General features: G+C 40.9%; 1 protein-coding gene across 1 annotated transcript in view; it reads left to right on the forward strand.

Annotated features, from left to right (window-relative positions):
* The first annotated feature begins 572 nt into the window (after positions 1 to 572).
* The window catches only part of PIWIL2 (piwi like RNA-mediated gene silencing 2), a 40,510-nt gene continuing 24,052 nt past the window's right edge, over positions 573 to 17,030 (forward strand). The window contains exons 1-10 of the mRNA XM_088151886.1: positions 573 to 731; positions 4,726 to 4,912; positions 6,123 to 6,201; positions 6,306 to 6,456; positions 7,331 to 7,501; positions 8,357 to 8,467; positions 9,280 to 9,397; positions 10,965 to 11,089; positions 13,587 to 13,667; positions 14,418 to 14,531. Of these exons, the coding sequence (XP_088008012.1) occupies positions 4,730 to 4,912; positions 6,123 to 6,201; positions 6,306 to 6,456; positions 7,331 to 7,501; positions 8,357 to 8,467; positions 9,280 to 9,397; positions 10,965 to 11,089; positions 13,587 to 13,667; positions 14,418 to 14,531 (1,133 nt within the window). The 5' untranslated portion in view covers positions 573 to 731; positions 4,726 to 4,729. The remainder of the gene's footprint in view (positions 732 to 4,725; positions 4,913 to 6,122; positions 6,202 to 6,305; positions 6,457 to 7,330; positions 7,502 to 8,356; positions 8,468 to 9,279; positions 9,398 to 10,964; positions 11,090 to 13,586; positions 13,668 to 14,417; positions 14,532 to 17,030) is intronic.

Consider the following 17,030-nt stretch of genomic DNA (forward strand, 5'->3'; position numbering starts at 1 on the left):
ACAAGCCTTCAACATTTGCAGAATAAAAAGTGGTTTAAGCTGTGGAAAAATAACTGTGTCACAGTCCGGTTTACACACGAATAACCCAACTGTCCTCGACACGATGAATTCAAGAACTGAGTTTCGTTTCTCCACAGAAAAGCCCCGCACATGCTCAGAACAGCCACCCCGGAACACGCGCCCGCCGGGCACGCTTCTGCGCTTTCCCTCCTCTCACGAATGGACCGTACTACTAAAGAGAGACTCGGTACACGACAGACTAATACGTGGGAACAGTGTTTCGCGGGCATCCTTACTAAAATAAATCCAAGTAAATCCCATGGGAGGCCGGGCTGCTGCCTCGAAGAGGGTTATTTTTTTTTCTCTTGCCCCCACGTTGTGGTTAGACTTGGGCGGCTCCAAACGGAGGCGGGCCCCGAACGCGAGCCCTTCACCAATAGGAGAGCAAGTCCTCGTGGAGTGGCGGGGACCGCGCCTAATGAGGGGCTGGAACTGAGGCGTGAAGGTGCGGCTCGCGCCCTGGAATAGGCTGGGTGGGGCGTGAGTGGGCCTTTCTCGGCGGCTGAGGGGAGTTGGGCGCCGCGCGAGGCGCAAGAAGGCCTTTGACGGCGCAGGCCGGCGGCCGGTGGATGGGTGCGTTTCGTCTCCGGGAGAGGAGACCTCAACGGTACGGCTCTTCGCATGTCTACTCGGAAGTAAGCCCCGCTGAATTCGGTGGAGGTCACTCCCAGGTAAGTCGGCGAGGAAAGGCGTCGCGGCGGGGTGAGGGGGTTTGTTTCCGCCCTGGTGCCCGGCAGGAAGGGTGCGAGGAGCCCTTTACCTCCAGGTGTTTGAGCGGCTCTTCCGCTTTTGCGTCTCCCCGCGATCAGAAATCCGCGGGATCGAGAGCGCAAGAGCACTGGGGGGGGGGCAGCTGAGGATCTCCTGCCCCGCCGGGCCTGCGTTCACACAGCCCGCTTGGCCTCGTCAGGTAAGGACTGAGGGGCTGGGTTTGCTGGGAGCCTTCCTCTTGGTTCGGGTTGCGCTTTTGTGTGTTGTGTGAATGCGCTTCAAAGCCGCCCTCCCTTCCCCGCTCCGTGTTGAGTCGGGTCGCTCCGAGGGGGAGCGGCTGCATTTGCGCGATCTGCAAAGTTGGACTCGATTTCAGCTTATCCAAACTTCAAATGATTTAATTAAGAATTAAATTATTTACACTCGACTTAAACTTGGGGGAAGGAGCTGTAAGTATTGAAGATGGTGGTTAGTAAAATTAGGCGGTCGGGCTGTCCTTTGTAATATACAGTACTGCGCAAATGTTTTAGGCGGGTGTGAAAAAACGCTGTAAAGTAAGAATGCTTTCAAAAATATATATTGTGATTGTTTATCAATTTACAAAATGCAGAGTGAGAAAACAGAAGAAAAATCTAAATCAAATCAATATTTGGTGTGACTACCCTTTGGCTTCAAACCAGAATCAATTCTTACACTTGCACACTTTGTACACTTGCACAGAGTCAGGGATTTGTAGGATTAGAGTCAGGTGTATGATTAACCAATTATACCAAGCAGGTGCTAATGATCATCAATTTCATATGTGAAACAGTCAGTAACTGAAACAGAGCTGCGTAGGAGGCTTAAAACTGGGTGGGGAACAGCCAAACTACTAGTAAGGTGAGGTTGTGGAAGACAGTTTCATGTCACAGGTCATCCACCATGGCAAGACTGAGCACAGCAACAAAACACAATGTAGTTATATTGCATCTGCAAGGTCTCTCCCAGGCAAAAATTTCAAAGCAGACTGGGGTTTCAAGATGTGCTGTTCAAGCTCTTTTGAAGACGCACAAAGAATTGGGCAACGTTGAGGACTATAGACGCAGTGGTTGGCCAAAGAAACTTAATGCAGCAGATGAAAGACATATCATGCTTACTTCCCTTCGATATTAGAAGATGTCCAGCAGTGCCATCAGCACAGAACTGGCGGGGACCTGTGGGACCCAGGTACACCCATCTACTGTCCGGAGAAGTCTGGCCAGAAGTGGTTTTCATGGAAGAATTGTGGCCAAAAAGCCATACCTCCGACGTGGTAACAAGGCTAAGTGACTCAACTGTGCACGAAAACTTAGGAACTGGGGTGCAGAAAAATGGCACCAGGTGCTCTGGACTGATAAGTCAAAATTTGAAGTATTTGGCTGTAGCAGGAGACAGTTTGTTTGCCGAAGGGCTGGAGAGCGGTACAATAATGAGTGTCTGCAGGCAATAGTGAAGCATGTTGGAGGTTCCTTGCAAGTTTGGGGCTGCATTTCTGCCAATGGAGTTGGAGATTTGGTCAGGATCAATGGTGTCCTCCATGCTGAGAAATACAGAAAGATACTTATCCATCATGCCATTCTATCAGGAAGGTGTGTGATTGGCCCCAAATTTATTCTGCGGCAGGACGACCCCAAACATACAGCCAATGTCATTAAGAACTATCTTCAGCATAAAGAAGAACAGGGAGTCCTGGAAGTGATGGTTTTGCCCCCACAGAGCCCTGATCTCAACAGCATTGAGTCTGTCTGGGATTACATGAAGAGACAGAAGGACTTGAGGCAGCCTACATCCACAGGAGATCTGTAGTTCTCCAAGATGTTTGGAACAACCTACCTGCCGAGTTCCTTCAAAAACTGTGTGCAAGTGTACCTAGAAGAACTGATGCTGTTTTGAAGGCAAAGGGTGGTCACACCAAATATTGATTTGATTTGGGTTTTTTTTTCCTGTTTGCTCACTTTGCATTTTGTAAATTGGTAAACAAACAATTACAATATATATTTTTGAAAGCATTCTTACTTTACAGCATTTTTTCACACCTGCCTGAAACTTTTGCACAGTACTGTGCATGCATATGCGTGTGTGCGTGCATGTGTATATATATGAAAGTTAGGTGGCAGGGTGTCAAGTTATGCATTGAGGATTTTATATTTATATGAATGTGATTCTTATGACAACTATCCATATATTATAGTGCATATTGGTTTTACTGTGTCTGTAATTTCTTTCCTTTTAGCTGAATTGTTCCTTTTAGTTTTGGCTGGACTCTCTCTGGAGGGTGGGAGCAAATATAATTCTGACTTGCTGGGTTGGATGATTTCTTTGGCCTTGTGGTATTGTTTGGCTTGGTTGAGCTGCACCTGTACAATGCACTTAAACCAGGTCATGTATAAGATTTAAGTGGCTGTGTTTGCACAATAGGTGAAGCTTGGTTTGTTTCATCCATGCCTTTTGGTTTGTTGGTTTCTTGTGGCTTTGTGTATTCTGTGAACTTTGGCCATTTGGTTTATTGTAATGTGGGGATCTGGAGAAGGAGCTAATTTAGTAGCCAAGTTAAGGGTTCCTATGTGCATACAATTTCCCGTTGGGAGAGATGGGCGGCATATAAATTTAATAATAAATAAAAATACAGCTGGTGATTATGGGATATATAGAATGTGTCCACCTAGGTGGTCTTCAGATGTGTTGGAACCACAGTTCTTAGTTTTCAAGCTAAATGGTCTTTATTGGCTAGGAATTCTGGGAAGAGCATTTATCGTCTTGGATTAAAATACCAGTAGTCCTCGACATACGACCATTCATTCAGCAACCATTCAAAGTTACGGCCGTGCTGAATGAAGGGACTTACAACCTGTGGCTGAAGTTTTATTTATTTTTTTAATTTATTTTCAAATTTGTATGCCGCCCATCTCCCCCAATGGGTGACTCTGGGCGGCTCACAATAATAAAAAAGTTACAGACTTTGCAGTGCCTTTGCAGCCAAATGATCAAAATTTGGGCAGTTGGCAGCCTGTCCACACTTACGACCACAAGGGTGCTTCAACTCCCCCTGCCCACCTATCTCCCTCCTCCATCTCTGCCCTTTTGGCTGCCCCGCACCCTGCCTTGCTGAGTGGCAAGCAGTCCTTGAGCTGCGGCATGCCAAAAAGCCATCTTAGCTGTACCCTCAGATCAGAACTGCCTGGGAATTGCAAGGAAAGGATCTAGCAGAACTGAACCAAACTGGGGTCTGACTTTGCCATGCTGCTCTTCCCTGTGCCTCCTCACCCCGCTTCCCAACCCTCTTTCACCTGTTGGGTTTTTCCAGGATAAAAGTAGCTCCCCCAACCTATCATTTAAGTCTAAGTCTGCAGGGAATGGCTTTCCCCCTTAAAAAAATCTGTTGCCAAAGGAAGACCCGAAGAAATGAGGCAAACTGAATGGGAGCTCAAGCTCCACACTTCCTCCCCACATCCAACTATCTGATTTGGAAGAAAGATCTCCTGCAATGGGGTTGCTAGCAGAGCAAACACGGCCTCCCACGCGGGGCTCTGTTTCTGCAAGGACTGCCACCATCACCTCACCTTCTTTGCCTCTGTGTTGGTTTGGTAGTTGGCAGCTGAAGTTTATAAACTGCGTGCAGTACTGTTACTTTTGTTTTTTAACATTATTCTCTAGAAGAACCAAGTGTTGGGGGACGATCAAGGGAAAAAATAAAGTTTTAAGGGTGAATTAAAACGTATTTCTTACAAAAATCTGCTTTGTATATTTTGTCTGTGCAGGGAGATGAATGCTGTTTTCTGGAAGAGAGGCTAAACTTGAAGTACCAATATTGGAAAGGTGTTGGCTATGATAGGCTTTATTGGTTGATCATATGCAGCCTTGTCACTTTTTCTGTGTTCTGTTTGCTTCTGCAAATAATTGTATATCTTCCTGAAAGGCATATTTTCCCTCAAACAGCACCATGCACCCCATAAGGCCTACATTTCGGGGTGGTGCCTCTTTCCAGATGTCTGTTGCTGGGCACATGCCAAAATCTCAGCTACAGGTGCCTGAGGCTGAAGATACCACAGATATCGGGGGCAAATCCCTTCTTTCAACAGGCAAGACAGAAGGAGGGCTCTCGTCACCAAGAGGTGGCCAAAAGGTGAATAGATGATTTTACAATAGCAGTTGATTCTACATAAATTTCTGCTGGAAAGTAGTTAGGAGGAGCCTATTGAATCTATGGTACTTTCCTCCCTTACCTGGGATAGTTGGTTTCATAGAATGCATGGGTTTGCTGAAACTGACTGGATAGAAATGATTTTTTCTTTGCAGTGAGTCTTGTGTCTGACGTGTTTATAGCTGCTGCTCAAGGAATGCTTATGAGGTCAGAACATAAAACTTTATAAAAGAACAAAGAGAAAAAAAAAGTTAAGATCTATTACTGTCTTTACTCACTTTCAGTGGAAAGTGACATAATTGTCAGCTTTCCACAATTTTCTTTTTTTCTAGGTTTTTTAGGATCTTTTGAACCTGGTTTTTAAAGACAGTCTTGATGTTCCCCTTTTTAAACTACTGGTTACATTTCTTCTAAAAAAAAAAAAAAATGAAATAGTGGGGCAGGCAGACAGGAAATTGTTAACTAATTCCAACCTTCCCAGAGGAACAGAAACTGACAAGAGGCAATTAGTGAATGGTCTATAAGTGATAATTAAGGCTATTAATTTGGAAGGCACAAAAGGTTGCATTCTAGAGAACTCCAGAATGTCCTATTCTTCCTTTGGACAACACTGATTTGGCTGTTTTAGGAGTGGTACTTATTAATACTAGATTTCCCTGCACTAGAAATAACAAACCTGTAAGCAGTAGACTTTTTACCTGGTGTGGACATTTGCTGCATGGGATTTGTTTGTGAGCTAATGTTATAGAAAATTCTGGTCACAGGACAGCAATTATGGAAGAATACAATGCCATACTAATTTGTAGTATGGAACATCTCTGAATACTCTTCAAGCTAACTTTGCAAAAAATAAGGCCTCAGCAGCGACATAGAGCTTGACTCTAGAAGTAGCTTCAAGTATGTAGTTTTTCTGCAAGTTCAAACGGGTAGGATTTATATTCTTAGATTTTCTAGATCTAGTAGTAAAACTAGATTTTACTACTTTACTCATTAATAAAGAAAATGGCTGAAACAACCTATTTCTTGTAGTGGTTATTTGAAAACAATAAAGCCTGGGGGCACAGAAGAATCTTGCTGTTTTAGAGAGCTGGAGACCTTCACCTGCCAAGTTTTGTTTCTTTTATTTTAATTTTCAAGCTTAACTAAGACTTTGTAGTGCATAGGTAAAAGTCTGTGTTCTCTTCTAATTCAGGAGCCTTTTGTGTCTGTTCCAACACTGGCCTCCATGTTTCGGGGCCTTGGTTTTGAGATAGCTCCTAGGCCTCCTTTGGGTAAGTTCTCTTGCTATATAGAATCTTCTTTCTTATACTTCAATAATTATCTTTGGCACTGTACAAATAACTTGTGTTCTATCTTGACTTTATTTTTGAAACAGTCTATCCAGGTCGAGGCATTTTGGGGAGAGGAATAGGTGACATGAACATGAAACCCAGAGTAGATGTCCCAACACAGCAGATCTGTACAGGGTTGAGAGCAGGGCCAGCTGGAGACAGCAAGGTGGAGCCGGTGCTTCTTGGCCGTGGCATGTGAGTTAAGCAATGTCGGGGTCAAGGTGGTTGGATAAAAATGAAAGATTGCATTAAACACCCTGTAATTATTCGGTTACTTTGATTGATATACTCCTTGGACAACTGAAGTGAACTTAGTGCTCGGTTTATCAACTTTCTGATTTAAGTTTCAATGATAAATGGCTGCATTTATTTTAATCAGAAAGGTGTTGTGACAGTTATGTATAGCTAATTACAAACAGAACCCCCAGTCCTGTGAAAGCTAGCACTCATAATTTATGTCACACTGTATATCTGCAACTTTCCATTCTAAAATATTGCGGCTTTCAGGAACAAAACAACAAAATTGTCTGTTTTCTGATTTTTTTAAGTAGTGAAGGTTTATTAGTATTTTAAGTAGTGATTAAGTAGTTATTTTAAGTAGAGAAGAGATATTAATGAGATTTATCTTACGTGAACATTGCATTTAACTTGCAGTTTGCAATTTTTTTTATTTCTGTAATACTTATATTTAATGCCCTTTAAGTTTTAAGTTTGGATTCAGAAAATCCAGGTTCAATTTAAACTGAAAAACTGAATTTTCAAACACACCAGACATCGAGAGCCAGTTTGGTAAAGTGGTTAAGGAGCTGGACTGGAAACTAGGAGTCCTTGCTTAGGCACAGAAGCCAGCTGGGTGACCTTGGGCCAGTCCCCCTCTCTCAGCCCAACCCACCACACAGGGTGGCTGTGGGGAAAATGGGAGGAAGGAGTATTATGTATGCCACCTTGAGATGTACAAATAAAAGTGGGATACAAATCAAATAAATAAAAGCATAAAAGGAGTGCAGAAAATTTAGCTTTGTGGGTTTTGGTCCTTTTTTTCCTTTCAAATATTCTCCAGGGTACCAAGTTATGTGGAAAGTGAAAAGCCTTTTTTCGGGCTTGGAAGAGGAGTCTTGGGGCTTGGTCACACCCACATAAGACCCTCTACCTCGGGTATAGAAAGTCTTCATTCAGCGCCATCAAAGGAGCCCAGTCCAGAGATTCCTTCTGTAGTTTCAGATGAGCACTTGGATAAAAAGTAAGTGAGAAATGGTATGAACAAAGCAACAAAGCCAGATTCCTCTGTAGAGTATTAAATCTTAGATACCATAGTGCTGAGGTCAGTAAAAGAGATGGGGCTGTTTTTTCAGCTCTTTTTGCATCTGAGGGAGGATTTTAAGTAGGGGAATGGGCACAGAAATGCTCTGGGAACAACCATTCCCTCCCTAAAAGCTACTCCCTCTAAATAGCCCAAAATCACGTAGCTGAAATTTAGTGATTTTAATTGTGAGGTGTAATGGGAATCTGCAAGCTGCATGTTGTCCATCCTTGGTAGCCTTGACTGAAGTAATTTAGAAATTCATAAATAAAATCATGGATCAGTGAATAATCCATCAAAGTAACCAGGGATCTTTCATTCCTGAACCTAAATCTGAACTCTGACACTAGGCTGCAGCAGATTTAAATTTAAATTGGTTTCTTCCAAAATCACTGAGAAGCTATCGTTATCTCTCATTTTTGAACTGGGAAGAGAAGATTAGAGACTGGGGAATAATTGTCCAGATTCAGAAGTGTAATCAAGATTACTACAAAAGCCAGAAATATTTTCCCTCAACTGATTCCTTTAGATACTGGAAATCATCTCTCTTTTAAGGATTTGTAAACAATCTTGTGAAGATACAACTTGTTAATACCAAATTTTAGCACATCTGTTATCCAAAACTGGTTCTTGGTTACTGTTTCTATTCTGATTCTTTGAACACTGAAGAGTAAGTGCTATTGAATGGAAGTACAGTATTCATGAGGTTCAGCAGCCTCATGCCTTTATTATGATACTGTCTTTTCTCTTAAGTGAATCAGAGAAATTATTTCAAGTACACTTTTGTCCTTCCAGAGAACCATTTATGAAGCAAGGGTTGAAAGGGATATCGATCCCTTTGGCACTGAATCTGATTCAAATACACTGTAAAAATGAAGCTGTGTATCAATACCACGTAACGTTCAGGTAGTAGTCCTTGAATCTTACTCTTTCCTTGACAGTTGAAGACAGTTGCTTTGTGGTCTGTAATGGCTTCAGAAGCTGAATGTGAGCAGAAGTAATTTTTAACTCAAATCATTCTCCAGGTTGAGTCCAACTAATATGCTTCTTCCCATATTCTTGGAATTTTATATGCTAGGATTTAAAGGAATATAAATTGTGTTTTCTAATCTTGAGGCTATGTGGAATATCATTCACATTTTCTAACCATTGAGGCTATCTTGATAAAGTGTTTTTGAAAGCATCAGTTGCTAACATTGTGAGGTGGTCTTGACAGAGCTAGGAAGATTGTTATTCTCAACCAAAATATTTATTGCATCCAGGGGCAACAGTTTTAATCTAAGCAATCTGACTATTGTTGCTACTGTGTTAAAGTTTTCGGAGGGACCTTCAAATTGTCTGCTCATTGATGTATATCAGTTGATGACATAAGGCTGTATGGAACCTGAATAATTTCTTGTGGAAATGCAATCTAAAGTCCATACGTCTTATTTGAAGCCTTCACTGAAAAAGGAAACAGTCAAAGCTCTTCCTTGATGCTGTCTTTCAGTGCAATAGTATAGCCACCAGCTTGTGAGGGCTGCCTTTCTATTCACAATATTAAGAAATCTTGAATGTATTGTGACATTTTTCAGACTGGATTTGTCATTTTAGGTCTTGGGATAAACTAGGACAATGCAGCTTTTGGTTAAGATGAACAGAAACACTTTTGTTTTTTTAACAAAAATGTACTGCCGGCATCATCTTTTTTTTTTTTTCACTTTCCTCTTGACTTTCAGGCCAGAGGTGGAATGTAAAAGCATGCGTTTTGGGATGCTGAAGGAACATAAATCAGTGACAGGAGACATTACCGCATTTGATGGCTCTATTCTCTACTTACCTATCAAGTTGCCTCAAGTAAGGCTGGAGGAAGGAACAGAAAAGTTTGCTGGAACCAATCTATCTGACATTGGGTGTTTCATCCCAAATCCTCATCAGTGCTAGTTGACCAACCCCCCCAACCCCCCACTCCCTTTGGATGGGACATCACCTGAAATTCTTCTGTTATGTAGGAGTAGCAAAGCTACTACTGAGCTTGAGGTGTTTCTAGTTCATGACGACAGATTCTTTTTAAAAAGGCAAATAGAAACTCTGGTGTTTTCACCTAGAGCAGATAAAAAGAACTTTGGATTAAAGCATTCTCTTTGCTCTGGATACTGTCTGAATGTTTTTTTTACCCATCTATCAGTTTAGAATTGAATGATGCCCTGTTTGTTTATTCTTCTGAGTTATACTGCAACTGAAAGGAATGTGAAAATATTGAAATGCACCTTATGAAATGAGCCAAAGGAAGTAACTTTCCTTCCCCCTTTTCCAGTTGATTTCTCCAATTGCAATAAGTGGCAGGATAGCTGAATTCCTCAGATGACTATATAGCTTAGCTGTATCAATGGGCATGATATTAGTGGAAAGCTTTCTGTTCCAGATATATATATAATATATATCTAATATCTAATATATAATAAAATATATAATATTTTTATTGAAGTTTTACATATATAAAAGCTAATACAAAACTAAAAAGATGTACAAATAAAAAAGAAAAAAATATTAAAGAGGGAAAGAAAAAAAATACATGAAAAGTGACTTCCCCTTCCCTCCAAACAAAGATAAGCATTTACAATAACTTAACACCTTCCAAATACAGCCATTATAGAAAAAGAACTCTTCTTCCCGTTTCTCATCCCTACTGTTCCAGATACTTGTATGAAGGTGCCCAGAGTGGTGTACTTGGGCATTCCCCTCCTTCCCTGCCCATCACAGCTATCCATGAGGTAGATTGAGCTGAGAGAGACTAGCTCAAAGTCATCCGGTTTGCTGTGGGTTAAAGGGGACCTGAACCAGCATTGCCCTGGTCGCTACGCAATATCTTCATCAGTGTAACCCAAAAGTATTAGAGACCTAAAATTAATTGGCTTTCTACTTCAAGGTTTTGTTAAGAGAGGATGTTACATTAAGCATGAACTTGCTTTCAAGGGTGCCTCTTCAAGGTCTGTACACCCATTACGAAGAAAAAGGTTGTCCTTCAGCTTTCATGTGGTTTTGTTAACAGAAAACATAAGAATTGGCAGTATAGCAAAAGAATAAGTATATTAATACAGTATGCAGATTCAGCGGCAACAAAATAACGGGCTTAGTTATAAACAATGGTTTGTTTCACTTGTGCTTTTTGCTTCACTTTCTCTTTATTTTGTGTTGATGAATTTGAAAACAAGTGACCTGGAAAAACAAAACAGTCTGAAATGTTACACTTGTGAGCTTAAAATGGCTAAGTTATACCTTGTATCTTTTTACTACAATATTTACTTATTGCAGCAACTGGAAATGATAACTATTCTGTAGTAAACAAAATTCTTTTGGAATTCTTAGGCTATCTTACCAACTTGTATTTGAGTTCTTATAGAATATATTTCTTCTACTTTAGAATATTGACCTGAAGTGTCAGAGAAAGACAGATGGAATGGAGATCGATATAAAGATTCAGATGACCAGAATTCTGGAACCGAGCTCAGACTTGTGCATCCCATTTTACAATGTTGTTTTTAGAAGGTGCGTAATTACTGCTGTCTCACATCTGGACTTGAAGTATCCCATAAATATAGCCTTTCTTAAAATAACTAAATGTTATACAAAATATCGATATTAAAATGTTTAGACCTATTTTCTTTTCACTGAATTTGTTTGTCAAATAATTTGAGCTGAAATTTATCTTTTCAAAGCAAGAGCAAGCATGTGACTGAATGTTGACCAATATGAATGACATATAATATCTCTTAACATTTCTAATTTGTGTGATAATACTTCAGGTTGATTAAATGAACATGGGTATTCTTACTTGGTATATCATAGCAAAAGATTGATTGGCCAATCCTAGAAAAACTTTACACAATTAATAGTTCAAGTACAATTACTAACTCATGTATTGGTTTTAAAGCCAGTTTGTTTAAGGCATTACAGCTCTAAACCATGAATCTGTGTGTCTGCTCAGAAGGGCGTGTGCAGCTTACATAATGAAAATGTTGTACAGTACTGTACTGTACATAAACATGCTGTACAGTAAAGGGATGGGATTTAACTTTTTGTGCTGTGCAATAAGTATTATATGGTTATTACATGAAGTATAATTGGTGCCAAGGCTCTATTTTTAAATGGATGTATGTTATAGTGGCCAGTTGGTATCTATATCATTTCAGTATAGGTAAAAAATAAAAGGAGTGATTATAAATTATTTTGATTGGTTCCTTTTCTTGGTGATTGAAATTGTCTCAATTTCAGTAAGTCTCTTCCATTCTGGAAATACATCAGTATTCTCTGTCAGCAATACACTTTATTGCAGCCTGATCTAATCAATTTGTGTTTAGGATTGGTTTCAGCTTTGGGACCTCTGGCCACATAGAGAAGTGCGGTGTAAGATTATATATAGTAATGTACTCTTAAGGGGAAAAACCTTCATTGGCCTTTCGATCAATCTCTATTTTAACTGAAGAGCACAGGATAGTGAAAACTTTGCACTTGCTCATCAGGCTAGAAAAGAAAACGGGAGTCACTATTATTAAAACAATGGAGCCTGCATTTAGACTCAGTCTTGAGATGAAAAGTGGAATGAGGCTGTTCCACGTCTGCTGCTCTGTTAAATGCTGCGATGCACCTGGGTTTGGGGTTGTGCTTAGGAGTTTCCCTAGAATTCCTGAAATAAAGAAACAGAAGCAAAGAGGCTGACACCAGACGTGACCGTTGTCAGAAACATGAGGTGGGTGTCCTTCACATTCAAGGCCAAGAAACAAGTGGCAGGAAGTCCATTGTAAGAATGGGAGAAAGAGATGCAACTCTTAATTCTGGGTCTGCTCTAAAGATGTTTGATAACTAAATCCTTTGGGAGCTGATCTTCTTTACATTATTGTAAAGCTTTTTGTATTGACAATAAAAGCACCTTATCTCCACAAGCCCAGTCCTTGACTCTTCCCTGCTAATTGCTGAGTATGGGCTTGTGTTTCTAGAGAGAAAGATTGCCAGACCTTGGGTGTAGCTGTAACATTTTCCATACTTTTTGGTGCCTTTTCAGTTAACTTAAAGTATTATTTTTGTATGGGATTTCTAATTTTTCCTAAGGCTAATATATTTAGTTAGTTAGTTATTAAATTTGTATGCTGCCCATCTCCCCCCAACGGGTGACTCTGGGCAGCTCACAGTTAAAATCAGAAACCCCATCAACAATTAAAAATCCCCCCATAAATAGTCAAATAAATAATCCATTAAAAATCAAATCTAAACAAACCAACCCTGTACATAAATACTAAAAACATTCAAGATGACCGGGGGGGGCAAGGTCAATCACCCCATAAGCCACCTCCACTGGTGCGAGCCCCCATCCGACCCCCAGGCCTTCTGGCACAGCCAGGATTTCACCCCTTTCCTGAAGGCCATGAGAGTGGGGGCACACTGGGCCTCGGAAGGCAGATTGTTCCATAGGGTGGGGGCCACAGCAGAAAATGCCCTCTGCCTAGATCCCACCAGCTGAAATTCCTTGACCGGTGGGGTCTGCAACATGCCCCTTGAGTGGGGCGGGCTGAATTAACAGGGGCAAGACAGCTCCTCAGATAACCTGGTCCTGTGCCATAAAGGGCTTTAAAAGTGATGACCAACACCTTGAATTGGACCCGGAAGCAGACTGGCACCCAATGCAGCTCACGTAACAGTGATGGTATATGTGCCCTCCTAGGGGCATTCAGAATTGTCTGCGCCGCCGCATTCCATACCAGGTGAAGCTTCCGGATACTCTTCAAGGGTAGCCCCATGTAGAGCGTGTTACAGTAATCCACCCGGGAGGTGACCAGGGCATGAGTGACTCTGCAGATACATCAACTCTGGCTTTTTATTTTTCTTTAGAGAAAGGAAATGTTTCACTAGATACTAATGTCTTCTGTTCTCTTTTGTAAATGGGACTGGCAGAGTAATAATGAGTTTTTTTGTGCCATGAATTCAGGCCTTAAATAGCAATCTCAATTTCCCAGTGTCTTTATTGTCTTGGTTTTTTATTTCATTCCAGGGTGATGAGGATTTTAGATATGAAACTTGTTGGGAGAAATTTCTATGATCCCACCAGTGCTACTGTGCTTCAGCAGTACAGGTTGGTATGTTGCTTTGTGCACTCCGGGGTTTCAGTAAATAGTCTTTTGTGGACTCTCTGGTTATTTGAAATATATCTGTGCAATAGAAGCAACATTCTTTTAAAATATATGCATGTGCTATTATGTTTTCATACATTCTAGAGCAAAAACTCAGAGGCAAATTGAGTCGCTTCAGCTACTTGCAGGATATAGCAAAAACCGCTGCCTTGTATCTCTGGAAAGACTAAAAAAAATACATTGGCATATTTTGATGGATTATTGTATTTATTTATTTGTGGAATTCATCAGCTGCCTCAATCCTAGTAAGCTCTGGGAGGTCTATAGATATTAGAGCAGTGTTTCTCAACCTTGGCCACTTTAACAGGAGTGGACTTCAACTCCCAGAATTCCCCAGCCAGCCATGCTGGCTGGGGAATTCTGGGAGTTGAAGTCCACTCCTCTTAAAGTGGCCAAGGTTGAGAAACACTGTATTAGAGCAACAATAATAAATATATAACATTAAATTAGATTGTAATGTCATCATGTAATATATTTTAATTTTATCTCATCAGATTGTTCTATGACTGCATCTTTTAATACAGTAAACTAAAATCTCATCAGATGCATATGATAACTGTGGTGGGGATTGTAAACAGTGGATACAGACAGTAGCAATTATTAACTATGACTGTTCATGAAATAATATTGACTGTGCCTTTGACACTGAAAAATGAGTGTTTTCCTTTGCGTACCATTTATTTTCTTCAAAGGTTGCAAATATGGCCTGGCTATGCAGCCAGTATCCGAAGGACAGATGGCGGGCTGTTTTTGTTGGCTGATGTTGTTCATAAGATTATACGGAATGATTCAGTCCTGGATTTGATGTGAGTAAAAATGTTGCTGTCTTAAATGTACTTAGAAAACATAGCAAGACTGTTCAGAGTATTGTGAGATCTATTCCTGCTACGATATAACAAAGCTAGTGTCTAAACAAAATTGCTCCTGAAGTTTACAGAAGCTTGGGCCTGAGACACATAATTTGTCTAGGAGTTGATTTTGGAAGTGGTGAACTATCTGTAGAATAACCTTTAGAAAGAAGACAATTTCTCTGAAAATTGGTTAGAATGGATCTATCGTACTTGATAATGTGAGATGAAATGCGCTCAATTCCAATGAGAGATATGTGCTAGTCATGATCTGGACACTAGATTGGTTCCATTTCTTTATATAAAGGAAGCCTATATGCAAACTGGGGAGATCTAAAAAGGGGTTCTCTATGGTGAGAGCCTATAGATAAAGCTCTCACCGTAGAGAACCCCATTTTAGATCTCCCTAGCTTATATATTTATAACAAACTGTTTCTTTGAGAAGTTGCTTGTATCTTATGTCTTTAATTTGTTCTTTATAATTGTGTATCACTAGTTAGGAAAAAAACATTTTTATCTGTTTTGATTTATTTTATTTATCTTTTAAAATTGATTGGCTGCCTGATTCCAAATACTCTGGGCAGCTTACACTTTAAAAAGTAAAGAACAATTTAAAAATTCATGTATGTCCAGGAAAAAAACATACATAGCACACAAAAAAGAAACTGACAGGAGCTCAGAATCCATCTTATCCCAAGGCTGCTGTGAAGAGTCAGGTTTGGGGGACTTTTGGAACAGAAGGCTGGCACCATGACAGAATCAAGGGATGGTGTTGATCCTGCAAGTTGTAAAATGCATAATTCTCTGAATACGTTTGAACTATCACATATCCCAGGTATCTCATGCAATTCATTATCTGTGGAGTCCTTGGTGTTCTCTGAGCTTGATTGTTTTTTTGCAAACATTTCGTTACCTGGCCAGGTAACATCTTCAGCTTGCAAACGTTACAAGAAAACAATCAAGCTCAGAGAACACCAAGGACTCCACAGTTCAACCCTGAGCTATACATATTCTCTTCTGTTGGTAATTCATTATCTGGCTATGTAAGACCATTACACACCATTCAGAAGAGATGATAAAAAACCTTGGAAGGAAACAAAAACACTACGACACATCCCTTCCAGCAGCCAACATTCAGATAAGCAAAGATCAGCCCCAAACAAACAGGCAGAAAACACTACCCTAATCAAGGAACTACCAAGGAGAAAACCACACCCCACCCACACTGGCAGGGCAAGCTACTGCATACAGGTGAAATTCGAAAAATTAGAATATTGTGCAAATGTTCATTTATGTCAGTAAGGCAACTCAAAAGGTGAAACCAATATATGAGATAGACGCATTACATGCAAAGCGAGATATGTCAAGCCTTACTTTGGTATAATTGTGATGATTATGGCGTACAGCTTATGAAAACCCCAAATTCACAATCTCAGAAAATTAGAATAGTGTGAAAAGGTTCAATATTCTAGGCTCAAAGTGTCCCACTCTAATCAGCTAATGAATCCATAACACCTGCAAAGGGTTCCTGAGCCTTTAAATGGTCTCTCAGGCTGGTTCAGTAGGAATCACAATCATGAAAAAGACTGCTGACCTGACAGTTGTGCAGAAAACCATCATTGACACCCTCCATAAGGAGGGAAAGCCCCAAAAGGTAATTGCAAAAGAAGTTGGATGTTCCGAAAGTGCTGTATCAAAGCACATCAATAGAAGGTTATGTGGAAGGGAAAAGTGTGGAAGAAAAAGGTGCACAAGCAGCAGGGATGACCGCAGCCTGGAGAGGATTGTCAGGAAAAGGCCATTCAGAAGTGTTGGGGACTTTCACAAGGAGTGGACTGAGGCTGGAGTTAGTGCATCAAGAGCCACCACGCACAGACAGATCCTGGACATGGGCTTCAAATGTCGTATTCCTCTTGTCAAGCCGCTCCTGAACAACAAACAACGTTAGAAGTGTCTTACCTGGACTACAGAAAAAAAGAACTGGTCTGTTGCCCAGTGGTCCAAAGTCCTCTTTTCTGATGAGAGCAACTTTTGCATCTTATTTGGGAACCAAGGACCCAGAGTCTGGAGGAAGAATGGAGAGGCACACAATGCACAATGCTTGAAGTCCAGTGTGAAGTTTCCACAGTCTGTGTTGATTTGGGGAGCCATGTCATCTGCTGGTGTTGGTCCACTGTGCTTCATTAAGTCCAGGCTCACCGCAGCCGTCTACCAGGAGATTTTGGAGCACTTCGTGCTTCCTTCCGCAGATGAGCTTTATGGGAATGCTGACTTCATTTTCCAGCAGGACTTGGCACCTGCCCACACTGCCAAAAGTACCAAAACCTGGTTCAGTGACCATGGGATTACTGTGCTTGATTGGCCAGCAAATTCGCTTGACCTGAACCCCATAGAGAATCTATGGGGCATTGCCAAGAGAAAGATGAGGGACATGAGACCGAACAATGCAGCGGAGCT

Source organism: Python bivittatus, unplaced genomic scaffold, assembly GCF_059951505.1.
Source record: "Python bivittatus isolate LINGU-HERP-01145 unplaced genomic scaffold, Pbiv_v1 ctg000680_np1212, whole genome shotgun sequence".
NCBI classification, from domain to species: Eukaryota; Metazoa; Chordata; class Lepidosauria; order Squamata; family Pythonidae; genus Python; species Python bivittatus.